This window comes from Fusarium mangiferae, assembly GCF_900044065.1.
Source record: "Fusarium mangiferae strain MRC7560 genome assembly, contig: FMAN_scaffold008, whole genome shotgun sequence".
Taxonomy (NCBI): Eukaryota; Fungi; Ascomycota; class Sordariomycetes; order Hypocreales; family Nectriaceae; genus Fusarium; species Fusarium mangiferae.
Genome location: NW_024573928.1, coordinates 895,402 through 915,387, shown reverse-complemented (window position 1 = coordinate 915,387; position 19,986 = coordinate 895,402). Strand labels below are relative to the sequence as shown.

At 48.5% G+C, this 19,986-nt stretch overlaps 9 protein-coding genes across 9 annotated transcripts; 4 read left to right on the top strand and 5 right to left on the bottom strand.

The window, feature by feature from the left end:
• Positions 1 to 1,336: 1,336 nt before the first annotated feature.
• On the top strand, positions 1,337 to 1,833 carry FMAN_11268 (uncharacterized protein; the record flags this gene model as incomplete). Its single annotated transcript, XM_041834060.1, has 2 exons — positions 1,337 to 1,501; positions 1,546 to 1,833. The coding sequence occupies 2 exons, from the start codon at positions 1,337 to 1,339 to the stop codon at positions 1,831 to 1,833; spliced, it is 453 nt and encodes a 150-aa protein (XP_041684362.1).
• Positions 1,834 to 2,213: 380 nt separating this feature from the next.
• FMAN_11267 (putative RPT2-26S proteasome regulatory subunit) lies at positions 2,214 to 3,726 on the bottom strand (the record flags this gene model as incomplete). The annotated part of the gene is made up of 4 exons (XM_041834059.1): positions 2,214 to 2,720; positions 2,766 to 3,572; positions 3,621 to 3,674; positions 3,724 to 3,726. 4 exons carry the CDS (start codon positions 3,724 to 3,726, stop codon positions 2,214 to 2,216), a joined length of 1,371 nt encoding a protein of 456 aa, XP_041684361.1.
• Positions 3,727 to 4,965: 1,239 nt separating this feature from the next.
• On the top strand, positions 4,966 to 5,839 carry FMAN_11266 (putative ubiquitin--protein ligase; the record flags this gene model as incomplete). Its single annotated transcript, XM_041834058.1, has 3 exons — positions 4,966 to 5,217; positions 5,344 to 5,618; positions 5,665 to 5,839. 3 exons carry the CDS (start codon positions 4,966 to 4,968, stop codon positions 5,837 to 5,839), a joined length of 702 nt encoding a protein of 233 aa, XP_041684360.1.
• Positions 5,840 to 6,584: 745 nt separating this feature from the next.
• Positions 6,585 to 7,811, bottom strand: FMAN_11265 (putative atp-specific succinyl-coa synthetase alpha subunit; the record flags this gene model as incomplete). The annotated part of the gene is made up of 5 exons (XM_041834057.1): positions 6,585 to 7,174; positions 7,234 to 7,322; positions 7,378 to 7,504; positions 7,570 to 7,598; positions 7,657 to 7,811. The coding sequence occupies 5 exons, from the start codon at positions 7,809 to 7,811 to the stop codon at positions 6,585 to 6,587; spliced, it is 990 nt and encodes a 329-aa protein (XP_041684359.1).
• Positions 7,812 to 8,709: 898 nt separating this feature from the next.
• On the bottom strand, positions 8,710 to 10,116 carry FMAN_11264 (uncharacterized protein; the record flags this gene model as incomplete). Its single annotated transcript, XM_041834056.1, has 1 exon — positions 8,710 to 10,116. One exon carries the CDS (start codon positions 10,114 to 10,116, stop codon positions 8,710 to 8,712), a length of 1,407 nt encoding a protein of 468 aa, XP_041684358.1.
• Positions 10,117 to 11,324: 1,208 nt separating this feature from the next.
• Positions 11,325 to 12,948, bottom strand: FMAN_11263 (uncharacterized protein; the record flags this gene model as incomplete). The annotated part of the gene is made up of 3 exons (XM_041834055.1): positions 11,325 to 11,596; positions 11,645 to 11,997; positions 12,050 to 12,948. The coding sequence occupies 3 exons, from the start codon at positions 12,946 to 12,948 to the stop codon at positions 11,325 to 11,327; spliced, it is 1,524 nt and encodes a 507-aa protein (XP_041684357.1).
• A 1,125-nt stretch (positions 12,949 to 14,073) lies between these two features.
• Positions 14,074 to 15,574, bottom strand: FMAN_11262 (uncharacterized protein; the record flags this gene model as incomplete). Its single annotated transcript, XM_041834054.1, has 2 exons — positions 14,074 to 14,581; positions 14,628 to 15,574. The coding sequence occupies 2 exons, from the start codon at positions 15,572 to 15,574 to the stop codon at positions 14,074 to 14,076; spliced, it is 1,455 nt and encodes a 484-aa protein (XP_041684356.1).
• A 1,177-nt stretch (positions 15,575 to 16,751) lies between these two features.
• FMAN_11261 (uncharacterized protein) lies at positions 16,752 to 18,179 on the top strand (the record flags this gene model as incomplete). The annotated part of the gene is made up of 6 exons (XM_041834053.1): positions 16,752 to 16,950; positions 17,003 to 17,022; positions 17,079 to 17,112; positions 17,167 to 17,617; positions 17,664 to 17,759; positions 17,804 to 18,179. 6 exons carry the CDS (start codon positions 16,752 to 16,754, stop codon positions 18,177 to 18,179), a joined length of 1,176 nt encoding a protein of 391 aa, XP_041684355.1.
• A 748-nt stretch (positions 18,180 to 18,927) lies between these two features.
• Positions 18,928 to 19,688, top strand: FMAN_11260 (uncharacterized protein; the record flags this gene model as incomplete). Its single annotated transcript, XM_041834051.1, has 2 exons — positions 18,928 to 19,168; positions 19,222 to 19,688. The coding sequence occupies 2 exons, from the start codon at positions 18,928 to 18,930 to the stop codon at positions 19,686 to 19,688; spliced, it is 708 nt and encodes a 235-aa protein (XP_041684354.1).
• Positions 19,689 to 19,986: the final 298 nt, after the last annotated feature.

Here is a 19,986-nt window from a genome sequence, read left to right as displayed (position 1 = left end):
GCACACCAAACAACTCCGGTGGTTATAGCAAGACCATTGGCTATTGGCCTTGTCTAATGCTCCAGTTCAAGAATTCTATGGTTGTATCACATATGATACAGAAGGCACAACATCGCTTAACTAGTCACAACATTCACAATTACAGACGATAGAAATGAAGGAGGCAGCGGCGTCGTTCACCTAATATTGACACCTTGGGCCTCCTACACCCTCGAACAATGTTCGGAGTCAACGGATAGCAAACGCAAAGATCGATGCAGATGGTGCGACACAGGCTCACTGAAGTCAGGTCTATATGACTATTGGATCATGAAGAAGTTAGCGCAAGCCGTAGCCTGCATGCACACGAGCGGTCAATCAAGCACAATGATATCAAGCCTGACGACGTCTTGCTCTATGCCCGGGATTCGCCAAACATCCGCCCTCTTGTTACTAATGCTGGTGTGAGCAAGGTATTCGTCCACGGAGGTTCAACCAAATTCGACGACTGCTTGTGTATCTTACTGGCTCCAGAGCAAGTCGCACATCTGGAGAGAAACCTCCATGCCGATATATGGCAACCTGGATGCTGCTTTGCTCTGATGCTCGGTGTAGCAATGAGAGGTACAGCTGGACGAGATGAGCTGTGAAAGAGCTTTTGCAGACAAAGGATCGACGTTCGAGTCAAATTGCTACAGAACATGTGCAATTCATGAAGAGTCTCAAGGCTTTATGTGACGAGGGCTCATGTAGAGGCGAAGCCTTGAGCAACCAGTTGGCATATGAGCTTGTATCGGGCATGTTGGACAAGAACCATGAAACAAGGCTAGAGATTCATCAAGTCTTGTCACGCCTTGACCTAGTTGTTGCTCAGATGAGCACAGTTGTAGTGGGAGATGTTGACATGAGCTACTCGTGAGGAACTGGAAGGCAGTGGATGGTTATATAGCGTTTGGACAACTCGGAGGAGCAGTTTCTAAATTTCTACGGGTAGGTTGGATTGGTTGGGCGTCAAACGGTATCTTGAAATGTCAAAAAGACCATAATTAATTGTCAATTCGACTAATCTTTACACATCCCGTCGTCACGGTTGATGCATCGGCAGAATACTGATATCGCAGGCCAAGCAAGTGTAACATCTGATTGGCCGCCCCGTACCTCACTCCCCGGGCAGATCCCAATTGCCGTGTGTAGTGGGTACGTACCCAGCACATCCCCCACGTCATCTCAAAGGAAAGCTGACCTCAACCTCCCTGAAGAGGTATCTCAAGCACCTCCCATAATGACAATTGTACCACAAACACCATAAACCAACTTCAACCATCCACGCTCCTTTCTCACTCCGCCCATCGCAGCAATGGCCCCCGCCGCTACAAACTCTTACAGCGAGACTGCTCGTGACAACGCATCAGGCTTCATCGCCTACGCGCGGAGCTCCGTGGATCGTGTTGTCCCGCCTAATTCTCGACAGAAAGCTTATGACAATACTGCTTCTTTTGCTTCATCGCGACCTATTCTCTTTGTACGTCCCCTCTCACCGCCTATCGACCATCACTAACAAGACAGTCCTTTATTGTATCACAACTTCTTCTCTCTTTCCTCCCTCTTCTGATCTTCCTCACATTCTCCCTCTCAACCATCGTGTTCGCCCTTGGTGCAGCAATCGTCTTTGCTCTTTTCTGGATTGGCGTTGCCCTTCTTGTTCTTGTGCCTGCACTGCTCGTCACTTCGTCCATCGCCGTTCTCGTCTGGGGCTGGGCCATCGGCAGCTTCATCATTGCGCGATGGCTGTACAACCATTCACCTGTCGGAGTGCAGAACAATGAGGTTGTGAAGAAGGAGAACGGCAATTAGTTTTACGCCTACACCGTCTGCCAGCTTGGTATTAGAAGCAACAACTGGGATCCTCATGATATGTCTGCATTTTGGGATCCGTGTATGGGTTATGGAGGATATCGGGATGGACAATAAAGTATCGGTTTGGTATGGAGTTTGTTTTGTGCACTGATCAAGGCCCAATGGTAATGGAGGCGGGATACGACCCGTTCACAAAAATTGCAGAAGCATTGCGCTGTCAACATGTAACATTACACTGAACATCAAGTCCTAGGCTATTGCCAGCCTAAGCATTAACCCTAGTACAAGACGTTCCGCTCAAAGTGGCTGTTAAACCTCTAGTTCTCATTAATAACCGAGATCCATCTATCTGTCCCAATCGCTCATGTACAAGTGCTTTACAGATACAGACCCTCTGGCTCACCCTCCTGCTTTGTACGGAGTACTCTCTCACGCGCTGATCGGAAGTCCGCCATTTGCACCCGCATTCGTCGTTCTCGGAGAGCGAGCAGACCGGCTTCGGAGCAGATGGCCTTGATATCGGCACCTGAGAGATCGTCCTTCTGAGAGATGAATTCCTCAAGGTCGACATCATCGTTGAGGTTCATCTTTGAAGTGTGAAGGGTAAAGATCTTGCGCTTGGTGTTCTGGTCGGGGTTCTCGAAGAGAATCTTTCGATCGATACGTCCAGGTCGGATCAGAGCAGGATCCAGGGTATCGATCTTGTTTGTGGCCATGATGACCTTGACGTCTCCACGGTCATCGAAACCGTCAAGCTGGTTGAGAAGCTCCAGCATAGTTCGCTGGACTTCACGCTCACCACCTGATGTTGAGTCGTATCGCTTCGTACCAATGGCATCGATTTCGTCGATAAAGACGATAGAAGGAGCGTTCTCACCAGCAACCTGACGGTGTTAGTGACAATCAAACACACAAAAGAGACCACATACCTGGAAAAGCTGTCGCACAAGTCGGGGACCGTCGCCAAGATACTTCTGAATAAGCTCACTACCCACGATACGTAGGAAAGTGGCGGAGGTCTGGTTGGCGACGGCCTTGGCCAGCAATGTCTTTCCAGTACCGGGAGCACCGTAGAGAATGACACCCTTGGGAGGCTTGATGCCCATCTCCTCGTAAAGCTCTGGATGGAGCAGTGGCAACTCTACTGATTCTCTGACTTCCTGAATTTGCTGCTCCAGACCACCAATATCGGCGTATGACTCGGTAGGAGCTTTGTCGAGCTTCATGACACTGACGATAGGATCGGCATCGTCTGTGAGCACGCCAACGATACTGACACTCTTATGGTGCAAAAGAACACTGGCGCCAGGCTCTAGCAAGTCCTTGTCGACGAAGCTCATGATGCTAACGTAGTACTCAGGACCAGTAGTACTGCTGACGATCGCATGATCATCATCGATCAACTCCTCTAGAGTTCCAACACCCATGGGGCTTCCTCGCATGTCATCGACACGGCCACGCTCGTCTGCTAATCGATCGACATCGGCATCGGTGCCAGCAGATTGACCCTCCTTGGCTGCCTTGGCCTTGCGCAGGCGTTCCTGGTTCTCGACGTACTCCTCCTCGAGCAAGAGATGATCGTGGATTCGCTGCATTCGCAAAAGTCGGAGCTTGCATCGGCTGGTAGGGTAGACGGCGGGAAGTTTCTGAGCGGCGCTGGTGCCGCCAGCCTTTCTCTTCTTGCGACCGACTCGTGTGGTAGGTCGAGGCGGAGGTTCGTACTTGGGCTTATCCTTCTATTAGGTTGTTAGAGCGGGATTGGAGGCTCCGGGCGGGTTTCTTGCCTTCTTATCCTTCTCATCACGTCCCCCTTCTCCCATGCCGGATTGACCTTGACCCTAGATAACGTCAATAGCTGTTAAGCTGCATTATGACAGAAGTGTTTACCATTTTGTCAGGATCAGCTCTGGGAGCTATAGATTATGTGATATCGGTTGTTTAGCGTGGCAGTGGTTTCAATGAGGTGAGTCGTGATGGTGGATGTGATTTGACGTGGAGGAGAGAGGTCGAGGCTCCCAAGCTTAGTGATGATGAAAGCGACCGCCAGGCGCCAGGGAAACACGACAGCAGCTCCAGCCTAGTCACGTGCATCACCAAGCTGAGTCACGTGCAGCTTCAAACATCAACATGAATGCAGATGTCGGAATCGAGGGACAACATGTTATTTGAACTTATAAAAACTGGAGTTTTGAATCGCGAGCTCAAATTACTTCTTACATGTCCCTTCGTCTGTTTGGGGTCGATGCTAGCATCTCATAGACATGTCGCTATCGATGTTGACGAAAACAGTTGGAAGGCTACGACTGATGTCTCAAATCTCAATGGTGCAAAAGAGATTTCTCGACCTATAGTTCAGAGTTGAAAATACAAAGGAAAAGCACTGGTCTTGATGAGTAGACTGAAAGAAACTTCCACGCAAGCCGACACTTAAAGCTAGCCTCGCAGTCTTGAAAAGCGCTAGCTTTTACAGCCAGAATTTAATGTGACGAAAACGAGAGAAAATAGTAAAGCCCATATGATATGATTGGCTTTAGTCTATATTCCTCCCAACACAAAGCAATCCGAGCTCTACAAAATTGAATAAGCTCTAAGTGAGGCTGTTGAACGCACCTTGTTGTCACAGTCAAATAAGGTGGAATAATACCAGTTGGTCAGGGAAAGCTTTTAGAGAATAAAGTTTTTACTGAAATATATGTAGAGCAGCACTGTTCCACCGCCTACTCTTGCCATTGAAGCACATACAAACAGACATTGAACTTCTATCCAACCATTTTTCGTGGACTTGATCCATGATATTCTATTTTTGAACCCAACACTGCGACCCAAGAGTAACACCCCCCGCAGGACGCTAACTCTTAGCGGTCTCTCAGTGGAGTGACGTCGGCCACCTTCTTCTAAGCTACGCCACAGCCTGACAAAATCCAAGGACCCCTCCCTTTCCGTCCAATATCACCAACCGAATAGCCTGCCTTGCCTGCACAAGACACGACCTGACCTGCAGAAGGCCTGTCTTACGGCCCAAAGTTATCTCTTGTCTCCTCAATCGATCCAACCATTCTCCTTTTTAATTCAGCTCTATTCAATAACCTCAACTCTTCCATCACCGCTTCTTCCAAGAGTATCACCATCATGTCTCGGGACCGGCGTGTAGCCAAGGAGCTCAGGGACATCGAAGCCGATCATGACGACTCAGGCGTCAACGCGACCCTCGTCAACAACGACTTGAAGCATCTCAAAGGAACATTCCCTGCGCCGCCCGATACCCCTTATGCTGGAGGCACCTTCACAGTCGACATACAAATCCCGGATCAGTATCCTTTCAAGGCACCAATGATAAGATTTGACACCAAGATCTGGCATCCAAATATCAGCAGTCAGACCGTACGTCAACTTTCTTCAAAATAGCGGACATAGTGCCCAAGAACAGCCATCTTGGTGGATTGGCGACAGCCAGCAAGAGGTGGACTATGACAAGAAAGAAATTCAAGACACTAACTCAGCTTTCAGGGCGCTATCTGTCTCGACACTCTCAGCTCCAACTGGTCTCCCGTCCAGACCATCAAGACTGCTCTTCTCTCCCTTCGAATGCTTCTCGAGTGCCCAAACCCCAAGGACCCGCAAGATGCCGAGGTTGCAAAGATGATGATAGAAGACCCCAAGCGCTTTGCTCTCATGGCCCATGAATGGGCTGTCAAATACGCCGGTGCTCCACGACAAGACGTTGACGTCACTAAATACCAAAACGACGTCGCAGCTGCTCCGGTCAAGGATGATGTTGCTCGGTACGTCAAACATGGAGATGGAGAGAATGTAGCTAACACAAGGTAGACTCTCTGGATACAACAGAGACCTTGTCGAACGTTTCGTGAACATGGGCTTCGCATTGGATGATGTTGTCGAGGCGTTCATTCACTTCGGCATAGATCGCAATGGAGGTCGAGACTACGAGCTGGAAGAAGCTTACATGGGGGATGTCGTTTCTAGACTGCTACACGAAAACTAATGTGGACTATGGAGGACCAAGAGAAGGAATGGCGACCTGAAACACAATTTCTTTTAAGCATGGTATGGGGAGTTTACGTCGGATTGTTTTAACAACTTACCATAGACTGGGTACGGGGTCTGCACTTCATATGGGTTGTAGGCCACGATAAATGACACAAGATAGGTGGTGGAGATACTTAACGGTAATACATGAAGCAATTCTTCACTTGTTTGCACGCCTTAGGGGGGAGGAATTCTAGGGACGTCGATCCTAAATGCCATAAAGACTTAGACAACTTAGTATAAGTTTAGGTACCTAACTTAGTATAGGTATGGGATACCCTTGACACCCTGTGTTAAGGTCTCACGTTGTTTTGCTGCCCGAGGCACGCCTACACCATTTCTCGTACATCTACATAGTCACATGTGCATGAGCCAGCATGATACTATAGCTTGAAACACTTTTCGACATTAGATGGTTCATGTTGTAATGTGACATTGTTGGCGCATTGCGTGCTGAGGGTTATGGCACACTCGCCTGCGGAAAAGGAACACCAAAAGGCCTTTCCACAATCTAGCCTGCGCGCCAGCCAGACCATCCTTGCTCTATCAGGTACGTACGAAGAAATCATGCAGTATGATGCAAATAGCCCTCCATGAGCGAGTCCCCGGTCAATGGACTGGACTCTACCAACTCACTCCCCGACTCACACGTCTTGTCTCCCAAGGGTGAACCAAATAGTAGACGTATCTTAGTTAAAAAATTATAGCAGATCGCGGCGGACGAACTCGTTGTAGAGAGCCTTGCCCAGACCAGCGGGAGAGCGCTCGACAATGACACCAGCGTCCTCGAGAGCCTTGATCTTGGTGTCGGCACCACCCTTACCACCGGAAACGATAGCACCGGCGTGTCCCATTCGTCGACCGGGAGGAGCAGAGATACCAGCGATGAAGCTGACAACGGGCTTACCACCGTTGACAGTGTTGGCCTGCTTGAGGAACTCGGCGGCATCCTCCTCGGCAGAACCACCAATCTCACCAATCATGATGATACCGTCGGTGTCGGGGTCCTCAGTGAAGACCTTGAGGCAGTCGATGAAGTTGGTACCGGAGAAGGGGTCACCGCCGATTCCGACAACGAGAGACTGACCAAGACCGGCCTGGGTGGTCTGGTTGACGGCCTCGTAGGTGAGGGTACCGGAACGAGAGACGATACCGATGCGGCCGCGCTTGTGGATGAAGCCAGGCATGATACCGATCTTGCACTGTTCGGGTGCAATGATACCGGGGCAGTTGGGTCCGACGAGACGGGTCTTGCTTTGGGTCTTGAGCATGTCGGTGATGCGAACCATGTCTAAGTGGGTCCCTTGTTAGAAACCTTCAAAACGTTCCATCGACGTTGCAAAAACCTACCGTGCTGGGGGATACCCTCAGTGATGCAGACAACGAGGGGGATCTCGGCCTCGAGGGCCTCCTCGATACCGGCGGCGGCCAGAGGAGGACTGAGAAAAATTATTAGGGGTCGTTTTCGTTTGGGGTGTGGTTGATTAGACGTACGGGACGAAGAGACCAGTAGCAGTGGCACCAGTCTCCTTGACGGCTTCACCAACGTTCTTGAAGACAGGGAGGCCGAGGTGAGTCTGGCCAGCCTTCTTGGGGTTTGTTCCACCGACGACCTTGGTGCCTGTTTGTCGAGAGTCAGTTTTTGTCACATGTATCATCGTGACATCGATATAGCGAGGACCGTACCGTATTCGATAGCTTGTTGAGCGTGGAAACTACGTCATTCGTTAATTTTGTATGCCCTCTCGAAATCCAAGAATTGCACAAACTCACGTTCCCTGCTTTCCGGTGAAGCCCTGGTAGATGACCTTGGTGTCGGCGTTGATGCGCAGGTTGTTGATGGTCTGGGCATACTGCGACGAAGAGTAGGCTCGACGGCCAACGTTTTGCAGCGCCGAGGCGCGAGTTGCTCTGGCGAAGGACTGCATGATGCCGGGGGGTGGAGGGGAGAGGGAGTGAGAGAGAAAAAGAAACGTCGCTGTTTGTTGCAACGTCTAGAGGATTAACTTGAGGTTTTGGAATTGGAAGGGAAAAACCGTCGATACCAGGAGCTTTCGGGAGGTTCGTGGTTTCGTTCGTATCAAGATTATCCCGTGGCCGGGATTCAACGGCCTAAGCCCAAATGGGTCGACACACGCACTTTCCTCTCAAGGTCAGTTGGTGCTTGACCTTGCGCTACGGGTGGTCTCGGAGTCAGTATGCCGAGTGAGATAGGACGGGAGATAGATGATCCGGGGTGAGACGTAAAGGAGAGCCACTCACAAGAGCGCGTGGAGAATCTGTCGTGGTGAGCGTTTTGAGATACGGTTAATCGCGGGTTCTCGGTGAGGGCGAGACGACGGGAAGATGCGTCATTGGACGTGATGAGGACCTGAGACCCTCTTTTTGCTTCGGACTTGTATCTCCAATGTTTGCATCTCCTTGAGTTTACGTTTAAAATCGCGGACATTGACAGCCTGATCCCGTGGGAACGCAACATGTTACATTTGCAATTATTCAAAATGAGTGAATTCTATCTACTTATGATCAAGGAGCGACTACAGTCAGTTCCTATCCAAGGCAATAATATCCAAGATGGACATCATTCTCCCATTCCTCATTTGTTACTCCCAGCGATTGAGCGGTAACATACAACTCCGAGGAGGCATCTTGAACAAAATCAGTTGATACCTCGGCCCCGGTAAAGATTATCGGCTGGCATAATACATCACCGGACCATCCATTCCCTGTCACTCATACTCATCCAATTGAAGTCACTGCATCGCATGACATTTCAGTTCATCGCGTGCATCTCCAAGGAAGAGCGGCATTTCCAATCGAGTCGTCTTAGTAGACGCTCTTGACGTCCCAGCCGACAGCCATCACCCTGGCAGCAAGGAAACAGGCGAGTGCCAGCACATACGACAACCCATCAAATACAATGAGAGCAGTCCAGCCAGTGTTACCCTTGCCGCCAGCCTCGAGAATGGCACCAGCAATGGGCAAGCTGCTGAGGGTTCCAAAGCTAGCTACCATAAAAGCCGTCGAGATGAATCGTCCATAGTCGCGAGGATCGCAGAGCTGACCTACGCAAACTGGTGTGAGTCCCAGGTTACTACCACTTGCAAAACCAAACACAACAGCGAATGCGATGATCATAGCCTTGGAGTCTCCCGCTGGCAGCCACAGAGCAAAGGCCGATATGATGCAGAGCCCAAGCGTCAGTAGAATGACATTAAATCGCCCGATCTTGTCTGCCAAAAGACCGGGGAGAAAACGACCGAGCAATGAACCCGCATTGAGGATCGAAATCAAGGTGTAAGAGCTGTTGGCGTCGCCAGAGTGTCGTCCGGCATAAGACACGATGTACGTCAATGGCACGAAGAGTCCCCATTCCATAAAGAAGATTCCACATGCCGAAAATGTAAATTTCAGGTCTTTAAAGATGCTGAAGTCTGGCCAGACCGAGGACACCTTGTTTGATCGCGGGAGACGCGAGCGCATGAAGAGCGTGGCGGGAACGGTGAGTCCGAGGATGATGAAGCCCAGGATACGGGTCGTCCATGCAAAGCCAACGCTGGGCAGAAGTTTCTGTAGAAATATGGGAAAGATGATGCCGCCAATTGATCCTGCAGTCATTGCAACTCCAGTTGCAAGACCTCGCTTCTGGTCGAACCAATGGGCAATAGATGCATAGCACGGTGAATTGAGAAGGGCGCCTCCAAGGCCACCCACAACCGAGTATGACAGGAGAATCTGGTAGAATTCCTCGCAAACGCTGAGAATGAACAAACTTGTCGCGATGAGTATACCTCCAGAGGCAACAATAAGTCGAGGACCGTATTTGTCAAAAACAGGTCCGACTTGGATACCGACAAGAAAGACGAGGAAGAGATAAAGACTGAAAATCCAGCCGATCTGCGAGGACGAGTAATCACGAAGCTGGTTCTCGGAAAAGTACGACTCAAAAACAGCAGAGGTGTTGATGAGGCCGTAGATCGAAAACATTCCACAAAAGGACCCAAAGACTACAAGCCAGGCTTGGAGCCCGCCCTCTGGAAATTCGAGGTTCGCTTCACTGTCGTCGGTGCTGGCTTCGCTGGGGTACGCTACACCTCCGGTCTCGAGGCCCGCATCGTCCGGGGCCGGGACGGCATCGCCACGGGGGACATCGGGGTTAGTTTTGGGTATGGCCTGCTTTTCGTGCTGGTTTTTTAGGCAGCTGTCCTCTGCATTGTGTTCGTTAAATGTCATGTGTCGAAACACGGTAGATCACAAAAAAGGGTACAGTTTTTCTAATGCCTCAGGGTGTGAAGAGTGTAGTAGACATAAGATAACCGTTATGGATTGGGTTGAGATGGGTTGAGGGAAAGGTGAGTGGGGAGGAGGAGGAAGAATTTATAATCCCGGAAATAGGATCCGAATCGGTTAATAATTTGCATGTTCAATAATTGACAGTTGTGGTTGGGCGCTATTAACAAATGTCATGTTAGTGTTCGGTTCAAGGGCGCGGATGTGCAGGGCTTGGCATCAACTGTGAGTTCTATGACTCAATTACCAGTGTCATGTTCTATGACAGACAAGTGATTCGCTCTCTATATTCAAGTGCTCTATCTAATTGGATCTCAGAACATGGAATTGTTTCCAGTGATCAATTAAGAATCCTCGGTGGGACTCGGTCTCGTCTATTGGCAGTTATCCACATCGGATCTGGAGCCGCTCCGCATTCTTTGACACTGGGGATTTCACTTAAGCTTATTTCCTTGCACTGATGTTTAGTAACAGTGGTGAGGCCTGTGAGATTGAGAATTCGCTTAGTTTGGGTCCCATTCTTTGTGTAGTGATGTCAGTGTGGGCTAACGACACTGGCATCCCCAGGTCGGCATCTCGTTCCGAGTACACTAACTCCTTCTCAAGGAGTAATCTGCATTAGGTTGAGTACTATTTACAGAAATTTTATTGACAAATCAATATTATCTCTCAGTTTATGTCTCTCCTCTGGCTCGTATGTGTTGTCATCACTGGTGATAACCAGCGATCATGCATCTGTCAGGTTATACTCCCGAGATATCGAAACAATTGAATGAGGGTAGCATGTGGAACACCAGATAAAGGCTAAGAAAGCCATAATTTATACGTTCATCATTTTTAACGAACCGAAGGATGACGGTGAGTCGGCGTTGATGATGCTGACGACTTCATACATTGAAACAGTGACTCTCGACCACCAACAGATTGAACTTGGATATGTGTACTACATGACTGCGCGACTTTTGTTCAGTCTCATTCAACAATCCATCTTTTATGGAGAGAATCGAGTACTAGGGAGCCAACAAAAGCAACATTAGCCATACATGATGAATCCTACAGTCAACAATCACCTGTCGTCAACATCATATGCCCATCTATTATCTATAAATGCTAAATTAAATCCAAGCGCCAGATTAACACTTCAATTCAGCTCAAAGCCCATTACTCTTGCATGAAAAGACACTGCTCACTTGTCCTGCACGGAACTGATCAATGATACCCTGCACACTGACGTATGTTCCCAGCGTGAGGTACAAAGCACCAGTCAACATGATGACAACATTCAGAGCCACTGAAAGAACGTCAAGAATGGGATTTCGTCTCCTTCCGACCTTGCGGTCTGCATTGCGCATGCGAAAATAGGCCAGAGCCCAGAAGATGAAGCCGAACCAGCAGTTAAACAGCGACGACATGACTGACAGCACTGAGAGTATGTTAACGATGATCCATAAGTCTGAGAGTAGTCACCTACACGAAGAGAAGAACGGAATGATCTCAGCGATAAAGAATGAGGCGGCCCAGCTGATCAGCAACACCAATCCCCACCAGAACCAGCCCTTGAATGTGTGCGATGTGAGATGTTCGGAGTCCTTAAACATTCTGAAGAAGACAAATCGGCCTGTGACACTTGCGTACAGGCACCCGACAAAGATAATGGTTGGAACCATGAAAGAATACGAGACCTTCTTGTAGGTATCAGTGAGGACGCCGAAGGCTGGTGTGACCATGTACTGGTTGCCCGTGTAAACGTAGATGACAGACCCGACAACACTGAATGTGACAATCTCAGCCATGGTGCACGCCCACAATGCCTTTGGGAAATCTCTGTTATTTTGTCAGAATTATCACGGTTGCATCAAATGACATTGCAACTTACCTCGGATCACGCATCTCAGCGATAAAGCTGGGAATTGTAGTCTGACCAATAAATGTGTAGCTCATATTCATGAAAGCCGACATGCCAGTAACAAGTGTCGTGGTCTTTGGTGTCCAGATTGAGATTATCGGTTCACCCATCTCAGGATACCCAGCGGGATTACCCTGAGCGCCTGCAAATGCCGTTGCCAAGATGACGGAAATGAAGGTAAAAAACGTCGAGGCAAAGCCAAGCTTTGACAGCATGCTAAAGGTGCGAGGAAGCGACCCGATCCAGCTGATCACCGTGACTACCGCAGCGAATGCAACGGTTCTGCAGCCTGATATGGAATCGGCCTCGGTCATTGTGTTGAGGTAGATTGCACCGACCAAGACATGCAGAGCTTGAATGAAGGTATTGTTCAGGACAAACATGACTGCTGTCCACCACCACGCCCATCTCTTATTCCACCAGATCATCTGCCCAATGTCGCACACATCTCTAACCTCCGGATGTCGCAGACAAAACTCCCAGAGCACAAGACTCGTGTACAGAACAAGCCCAGCAATGACAGCCGTCAATATCAACCCAGGGACTAGACCCAGAAGGCTATACGACCAAGGGAAGCTCATGATAGAGAGCACAATGTACTCGCTAAAGAGCAGCCCTGCAGTCTTTTGCCAAGAACATGTCCTGTACTGAATAGCATTTCCCGCTTCGGAAGCGACTTGCTTGTCGACGAGATCTTCAGCTGCGGTGCTTTCGCTTTCGGATACATGCGCCAAGTGCTCGGCGAGGGGTTCGATTCGCGGGCCAATTGTGACGTTGGGCCCTCCAAAGGCTGATGCGAGCCAAGGCCGTCTGCTTGGCGTGCGGGAGGTTTGAAGCTCTGAGTCTTCTAGTGTCGATGTTTTGTCCATGATGATGTACGCGCTATCGCTGATCAATGCAGGCAGGAATTTGCAGAATGCTACAGTGGAGGAGGAGGATGTGAGAGAAGACGATGATGAGAATAATCACTCAAAGTAAAGAAACGGCTGGAGTAAAGTACCCGTCCATGGAACAGAGGCAGCAATGGTAGTACCAGACCTTGGACACTAACACAAGTAAGGCCGATCTGCAGTGAGCAAACTCCCCGACGGTGCATGATGAGGCGTCGGGTACATCGCAACAGGGAATGTCCTTGGCGATCAACGCTACCACCATTCAAACGGCATCTGTGCTGATTGGTCTTGGCCCTGGGGTTGCGGAGATGCCTTCACCTCGGACACGGCGTCCCCAGCCATGCTCGATATGTACTGTAGCAATGTGCTCAGCCGGTGTGGCAGAGCGATTGATAGATTGACTCCATCGTCTCTGGTGAAGCAGATGTGTGTCTGTTGCATCAATCTCTCTTCTTCAGCAGGCAGGTCTTCTTCCAACATGACGATGTGGCGGTGGGTAGCATGGGGGACTTAAAACTCACTGCAGATCGTGTTAATTCTTGAAATCACGCAATGCACCAGTCGTCATTATTAAAAGTTCCTGCCACTCTTATTGCACAGACCGTAAGTGTAAGTGGGTGTGCGACCTAGCCTAGTGGGTTTGGGTTTTAAGCTTACTGCCCATAAGCTTGTTTTCCAGCACTCAGCTTCTACTGGTCAATCAACGGAAATAGGCCGGCGCCGCCGACGCCCGACCTCATAGCGACCGGAGGTGTTACCCGTGTATTATTAGTTGGGCCATATCTATCACAAGGCTCGTTGGATCGATTTGATCAATGCATCCATGATAGTATTTATGTAGAAACGTGGTAGCTTTGTCGATTGTCGAAATTTTACAAATAATCGCATTAGGGTGTCACTAGCGGTCTTTCAGACGATGCTCTCCGGTCAATGACCTGAAACTATCCCTGGAATCGAAAAGATGCCTTCACCCATATCGACTAAACTACCTATGTAATCTCTTTCTGTTTTAATTTAAACATTCTAATCTCATTCAGTGTGTTGCATGATATTCGTCTTTGATACCATCTAATCAACTAGCGCTCATTTGGTACGCTTTATCTATTCATCCTTGACATCTGATATCTTGAACCCTCCAGGTACCAGCTTCTGGAAAACCTGCTCGGGATCATATTTGGCTGCCGCATCCTTCATCTTCTTAATGTTCTCAGCACCATAACTACCAAGAGGATCCTGACTCTTATCCGCATAATTCAAATAGGTCCACTCAAGATTACCGCCCTCGATAGTAGCTGCATAGTCTTGCACGTCCTTAATCCAAGCCTGGACCTTTGGTCGTGCAAAAGCCTCCTGCTCAGCAGTCTGCGCCATGACGACAGCAAGAAATAGAATACCGTTGGTCTTATGACGGTCCATACCCATGATGTTGCCGCCTGCTTCAATACCGCGTTGGCCAAAGAGTGTAGGAAGGGGTTGGAAGAGACATTGAGTGATGAAGTTGCCGTCGGGGATGAATGCCTTGAGCTCTTCAACAAGTTTGTCATGAAGCTCTGATGCTTTCGTGATGATTCGGGTATCGTTCTTGAAGCAACATGTGAACCAAGTGTCACTGGGAGGTTAGCTTGAAAAATGACGAGACAAATGAGTCGACTTACTAGAAATTAGCGGGGATGTTGTACTCGAAAGCCATTTCGGTCAAAGTAGTGTTCTTGACAGTGCTCATGATCTCGGGAAGAGCTAGCCACTTCTCATATGCCGGAGGCTTCTCGATACCCTCCATGTTGGCATACAGAGTAGCAACAACGACATCCTTGAAATCAGGCATATGCGTAAAGATGGTGACAAGGTTGCTGTGAATATCATTGGGAACATTATCCGTGAAAGAGGAGAGAGCCTCAATGGCACCAGGGATGACCTGCTTGGGGAAGAAAGTCATTCCACCCCAGACCTTATCAGACTTGATAGCCTTCATGGTGAACCTGGTGACGATACCAAAGTTGTTTGATCCACCCTTGAGTACTCGGTACAAGTCGGTGTTGTTCTTCTCATCGGCGGTGATGATATCACCACTGGCAAGAACAACTTGGTATGACACAACATTGTCACACCCAAAGCCTTGTCGAGCTGTGAAGAAAGCATTGCCACCTCCGAGAAGAAGACCTGCAACACCAACATTACCCTCACGGCCTCCAGCAACAGCACGACCATGCTTGCTCAGCTCAGCATAAACCTCTCGCCAGCGACAACCAGGTCCAATATCAGCTGTCTCCGTAGCAGCATCAAAAGACACATGGTTCAGATGAACAAGATCTATGGTAACACCGCCCTCAATATTGTTCGACCCAGCCCAGTTTGTATGTCCACCACTGCGAACAGCAAACTTCTGACCGGCAGAAACAAGAGCCTTCACCACGGAAGCGACTTCTTCAGGGGTACGAGGCTGGACGATACAAGCGGGCTTGATCTTGGCGCTGTTGGACCAGTATGACTCTTGGCGAGCCGAGAACTCGGCATCTGTAGGCGTGAGGATACGAGCCTCGAAACCAGCTGCAATGAGGCTTTCAGCCTGAGGGATCATCGGTTGAGGAGTAAGGGTAGTCATGATTGGATGCTTGTGGGCAAAGAAGAAACGAGAGGGAATTGAGTTTCTGACGCTTCTGAGGGGCACATAATCAAGGCTGTCTATGTATGTGACTGAAGCTGATAGACTGTCGGAGTCCTGTTGTTCTCCATGGGGAATAGACAGTTATCCAGGGTCCTGGTACCTGGCCCTGTTTCGTAAATCATTTGCTCCTTTGGTGAAAGAAACCCATTGACGTTACATTCTCCTGACACTTGCATCATGCTTGACAGGACTATTTACTGGGGCTGAAGAAGCAGAGAAGCAAGGGTCCTGGGATGGTCTCTTCCTGTACGAAAACAAAGACCTCGGCAAGGCATCTCGCTACCATGCTATTGGAAGAGGAGATTGATAGCGTCCGGAACTAGAGAATCCGTTTCATCTCCCGAGATAGTCATCTTCGGGCCCAATTACGAAAACTTGAAATTGTGAAGCTATTGAAGTTGGGCCTGAATATTCTGGCCGGAATTTTGGTACTCTCCGAAGCTAAGGTCTCGGATCCGCACCATGAATCCTTCGTTGAATTCGGCTTCGATAACCCTGCTCCCCGGCAACTGCCAAGAGGTTTCTACAGGCTGATGGATAGAGACATCCTTGTACACTTGAAGGAAAAGGCTGATATCCGGATTCTTCTTCCAGGTTCCTCAAGCTTCTCAAGTTTTCGTCGACCTGTTATCAAGCAATCATATAATGGTACAACCAAATTTCAGCTGTCAAACCGTATTTTCGTATATATGGACAGTATCAACGGGCTATCCCTAGCTTACCCGCGGGCACCGAGAGGTCGGAATGCCGTTTCAATAGTCGTCTTCACACGGAAGTTTTCGAACAGGGGTGTATATGTCAACGTCTACTGACTCAGAGTAACATCCACAGAAACAGAGTTTGGACTATGTATGAAAGACGCTGATCTCTTCTAACCGATGCCCAAGGGTTTCAATCCTTACAATCGTTTCTTTTCTCTCTCCTCAGGAGTGGGTCGTATATCCGATATAGGATGTAGTAATATGCATGCAGGTAATCCGTACCAAGTCAATTGAATGAACGTAGAGGCTGTGTGTTTCTACGAATCTAATATTTTTCGTTCTTCGTTCCTGCATGTGATTTCGCATTAAGACCTTCCTGCTACGTACTTCTTTGTTAGTTGGTTCACTTCACAATGGCTGCTGTCGTTAATGGCGTTCCCGTTGCTATACCACCACCCGAAGGCTACAAGGTCGATTTTGATAACCCGCAACGGAACAGTGTTACTGCAGCATACTGGCTTTATGGAGTTGGGAATTTCCTGACTGTCCTGTTCATTGCACAGAGAGTATATGTTAGAAGTTTTATACATAAGACAATACGAATAGAGGATGGTAAGTCACGTTGACCCCCTTACTTCGTACGCCTTCGCTAATGTTTTCGAAGCATGTTTAGGGGTAGCATATGTGAGCAACATCACCCAAGACGTCGTGTCTTGCACCGAAAAAGCTGACCGATCCAGGTGTTTTCCGTAGTACTTCAGACCTTGATACTAAGTCAGTGCCCAAGACACCCTCACACCTACTAGACTAACGTGCTCGAGCGTCTAGGGGACTTTATCCGCGGCATAATGGGCACCCACGGCTGGGAGATGCCAATAACCAAGTTCGCACAGTTCGCACGAGCCCTCTACCTCCTACCAATCCTCTACAACCCCGTCCAATGCGGCGCAAAGATGGCTTTGCTTCTCGTCTACCGTCGGCTTGCACCACAGAAGTGGTTTCATGTAACAATCTGGGCTACGTCGTTTGTGGTGATTGGCTCTTCGATTGCGATTACGTTTACGACAATCTTCCCCTGCAAACCTGTAAGAGCGGGCTGGGACATCACAATCACCGATAAGAAGTGCATCGATCGACCGGCTGTTTACCAGGCTACGGCTATAATGGGTGCGATTACAGATGCCATGGTGCTTGCGGTGCCGATACCTGTTGTTATACCACTACAGATTTCCAGAAGACAAAAGATTGGGTTGATCTGCTTCTTTGGTGTTGGTGGAGTGTAAGCAAACATTTTCAGGCAACAAGGGGCAAGCTAACAACACCAGTACTGTCTTCACATCAATCATGAGACTGATTGCGTTGATTCGGTCCATGGGTAACGTTGACCAATCCTGGGGTGGTGGTCCTGTTCTTCTTTGGATGTAAGTTTCCTCTTCCTAACTAACCTCTCCTCTGACAATTCCAGCTTCGCCGAAGCCAACCTCTCCATCATTTGCGCGACTCTCACGACAGTCAAACCATTCATCAAACACATCTCGCCAAGGATTCTTGGCTCCTCATACGGAGCGTCAAAGGCAGGCATGTCAAACCCAAGCGCACCACCAACCATCGGAGCAATCTCCAGTGGCGGTATGCCCAGACATGACCACTATGAACGATTCGACGATGGACCGATGTATCCATTGCAGACTGTTACCAAAGCAGAGGCATCAAAGGGTCACGAGAATAAGAATGGAGGATCACGCTCAGTCACACGGCCAATGTCAGGAGATAGTCAGGGCGATTCAGACTCTGAAAAGGCAATTCTGCAGACGCGTACTACGACAGTGACATATTCTTAGAAAGGTTATACCGGCGTATTGGAAGATCGAGATACATGACAGACGTCAAGGCATAGATAAAATAATATGAGGCTAGAGCGAATTCGTCTCAACTCCCAAGTTCTCGTGTTGTTTCCAAACTGGCAATGGCTGAAAACATGATGCTTGTACAAATAGTTGTATTGAAGTCTTATAATTCACAACAAAGCCTCAAATCTTGAGCTCTAAGGTAGAGGTAAGTTATACAGATCATATTTGCTTATAGTGAGCTTGTGTTTTCATATTTGTCCATGCTGCTCCGTTGAATAAGAGCAGATGCGTTTTCTAACGATTGTGTATTTCTGAGTTGCAGCTAAAACGCCCAGGTTTTATTTAGGAGGTCCTTATAGAGCAAGAAAATATCAGACCTTCATACAAGGCTTCAAAATCAGTTTAGAAAAAGGTATACTAAGTTTATTCTAAACTTATACTAAATTACCTAAATCCTTTTGTCATTTAGGATCGAAATCCTGGGTTTCTCTCCCCTAGGAAGGTTGCCCTCAGACTTAGATTTTGCGTTAGACAAACAAGCAAGTGATAGTGTATTGCCGTTTGTTTTGTTACAAACTGACGTGCGTTACGCTGGTCGGGAAAGCATAACAAGCACTGATTTATTTAACTATAAATGCTCTCTAGAATCCAGGTGAAGATCAATAGTCTTCATTCCTCATCTTACCCACATAGCCCAGTCTTCACATTCTCGCATCATACACTTCACCTGGTCACCATCATGGACCCCTTTGAGGCTAACTACCGAGCCGCTGTGGAAAAGCACCTGAATGAACCCCCTCTGTTCCGCTTAGTTGGTAATACCGCCGTATTCAAATCATTGCTGCAAGAGCCCGAGCATCGCGCTCAACTCAAGCACACTGACATCGGCCATGACTGTCTGAACCGTGCCATCATCCAGGGCAACAAGGAGAGTGTCAAAGCTCTTGTTGAACTTCCTCTTTCTGAATTTGACTGGATCAGTCAGTTTTTCTCTACCCCTGCTTTGTCTGCTTGAAGTTCTGATAATCTCTAGGTCATCCTGTTGCATCCCTCAAGGCTATGGGTCACCTGCACACAGCTGCCAGACTCGGCCGCTTTGATGTCTTCAAGGTCTTGGCCGACACTGGAAATGTTGACATTGGCAGACGAGACCCCTTTGGGATGACTCCGCTGCATCATGCAAGCGAAACTGGCTCCAAGGCAATCGTTGAGTATCTGTTGGAAGGAGGTGTCAAGCCTGATGAGAAGGACGTGAAAGGCCGGACTCCTCTCTCCTATGCAGCCGAGAAAGGAAATAAAGAAGTCGTCAAGGCTCTCCTTTACGTCGAAGGCGTGGAATCTGACTCGAAGGACCTTCGAGGTAAAAGCCCCTTCTACTATGCTGTTCTCTCTGGCAAAGACGAGACGGCAGACATCTTGAAGACTTTGGGCAGTGTTGATCATAGCGTCGAAGCAAAGGCAAAGGTAGATCGAATGATTTATGATAGTCAACGTCCATAGCTCATGAGAAGTCCTGGGAGGTTCAATCAGAATGTGGGGGGATAGATTGCATGTTAGGGGAGGAAAGAAAACTTAGGACCTCAATCTGAGGCGATAAAAAGACTAAGGTAACTTAGCATAAGTTTAGGATATCTTTTAGTAACTTTATTTTAATACCTAATATTGAGGTCTAACACTTTCTTGCTCTTAAGGATAAGGTCTGATTGTATGGGGTTAATAAAGGAATGCGAAGAGCATGGTGATTCCTCAATTAGATCGCCTCCTTCATATACTGTATACGTCAACCTAGCTTCTACCA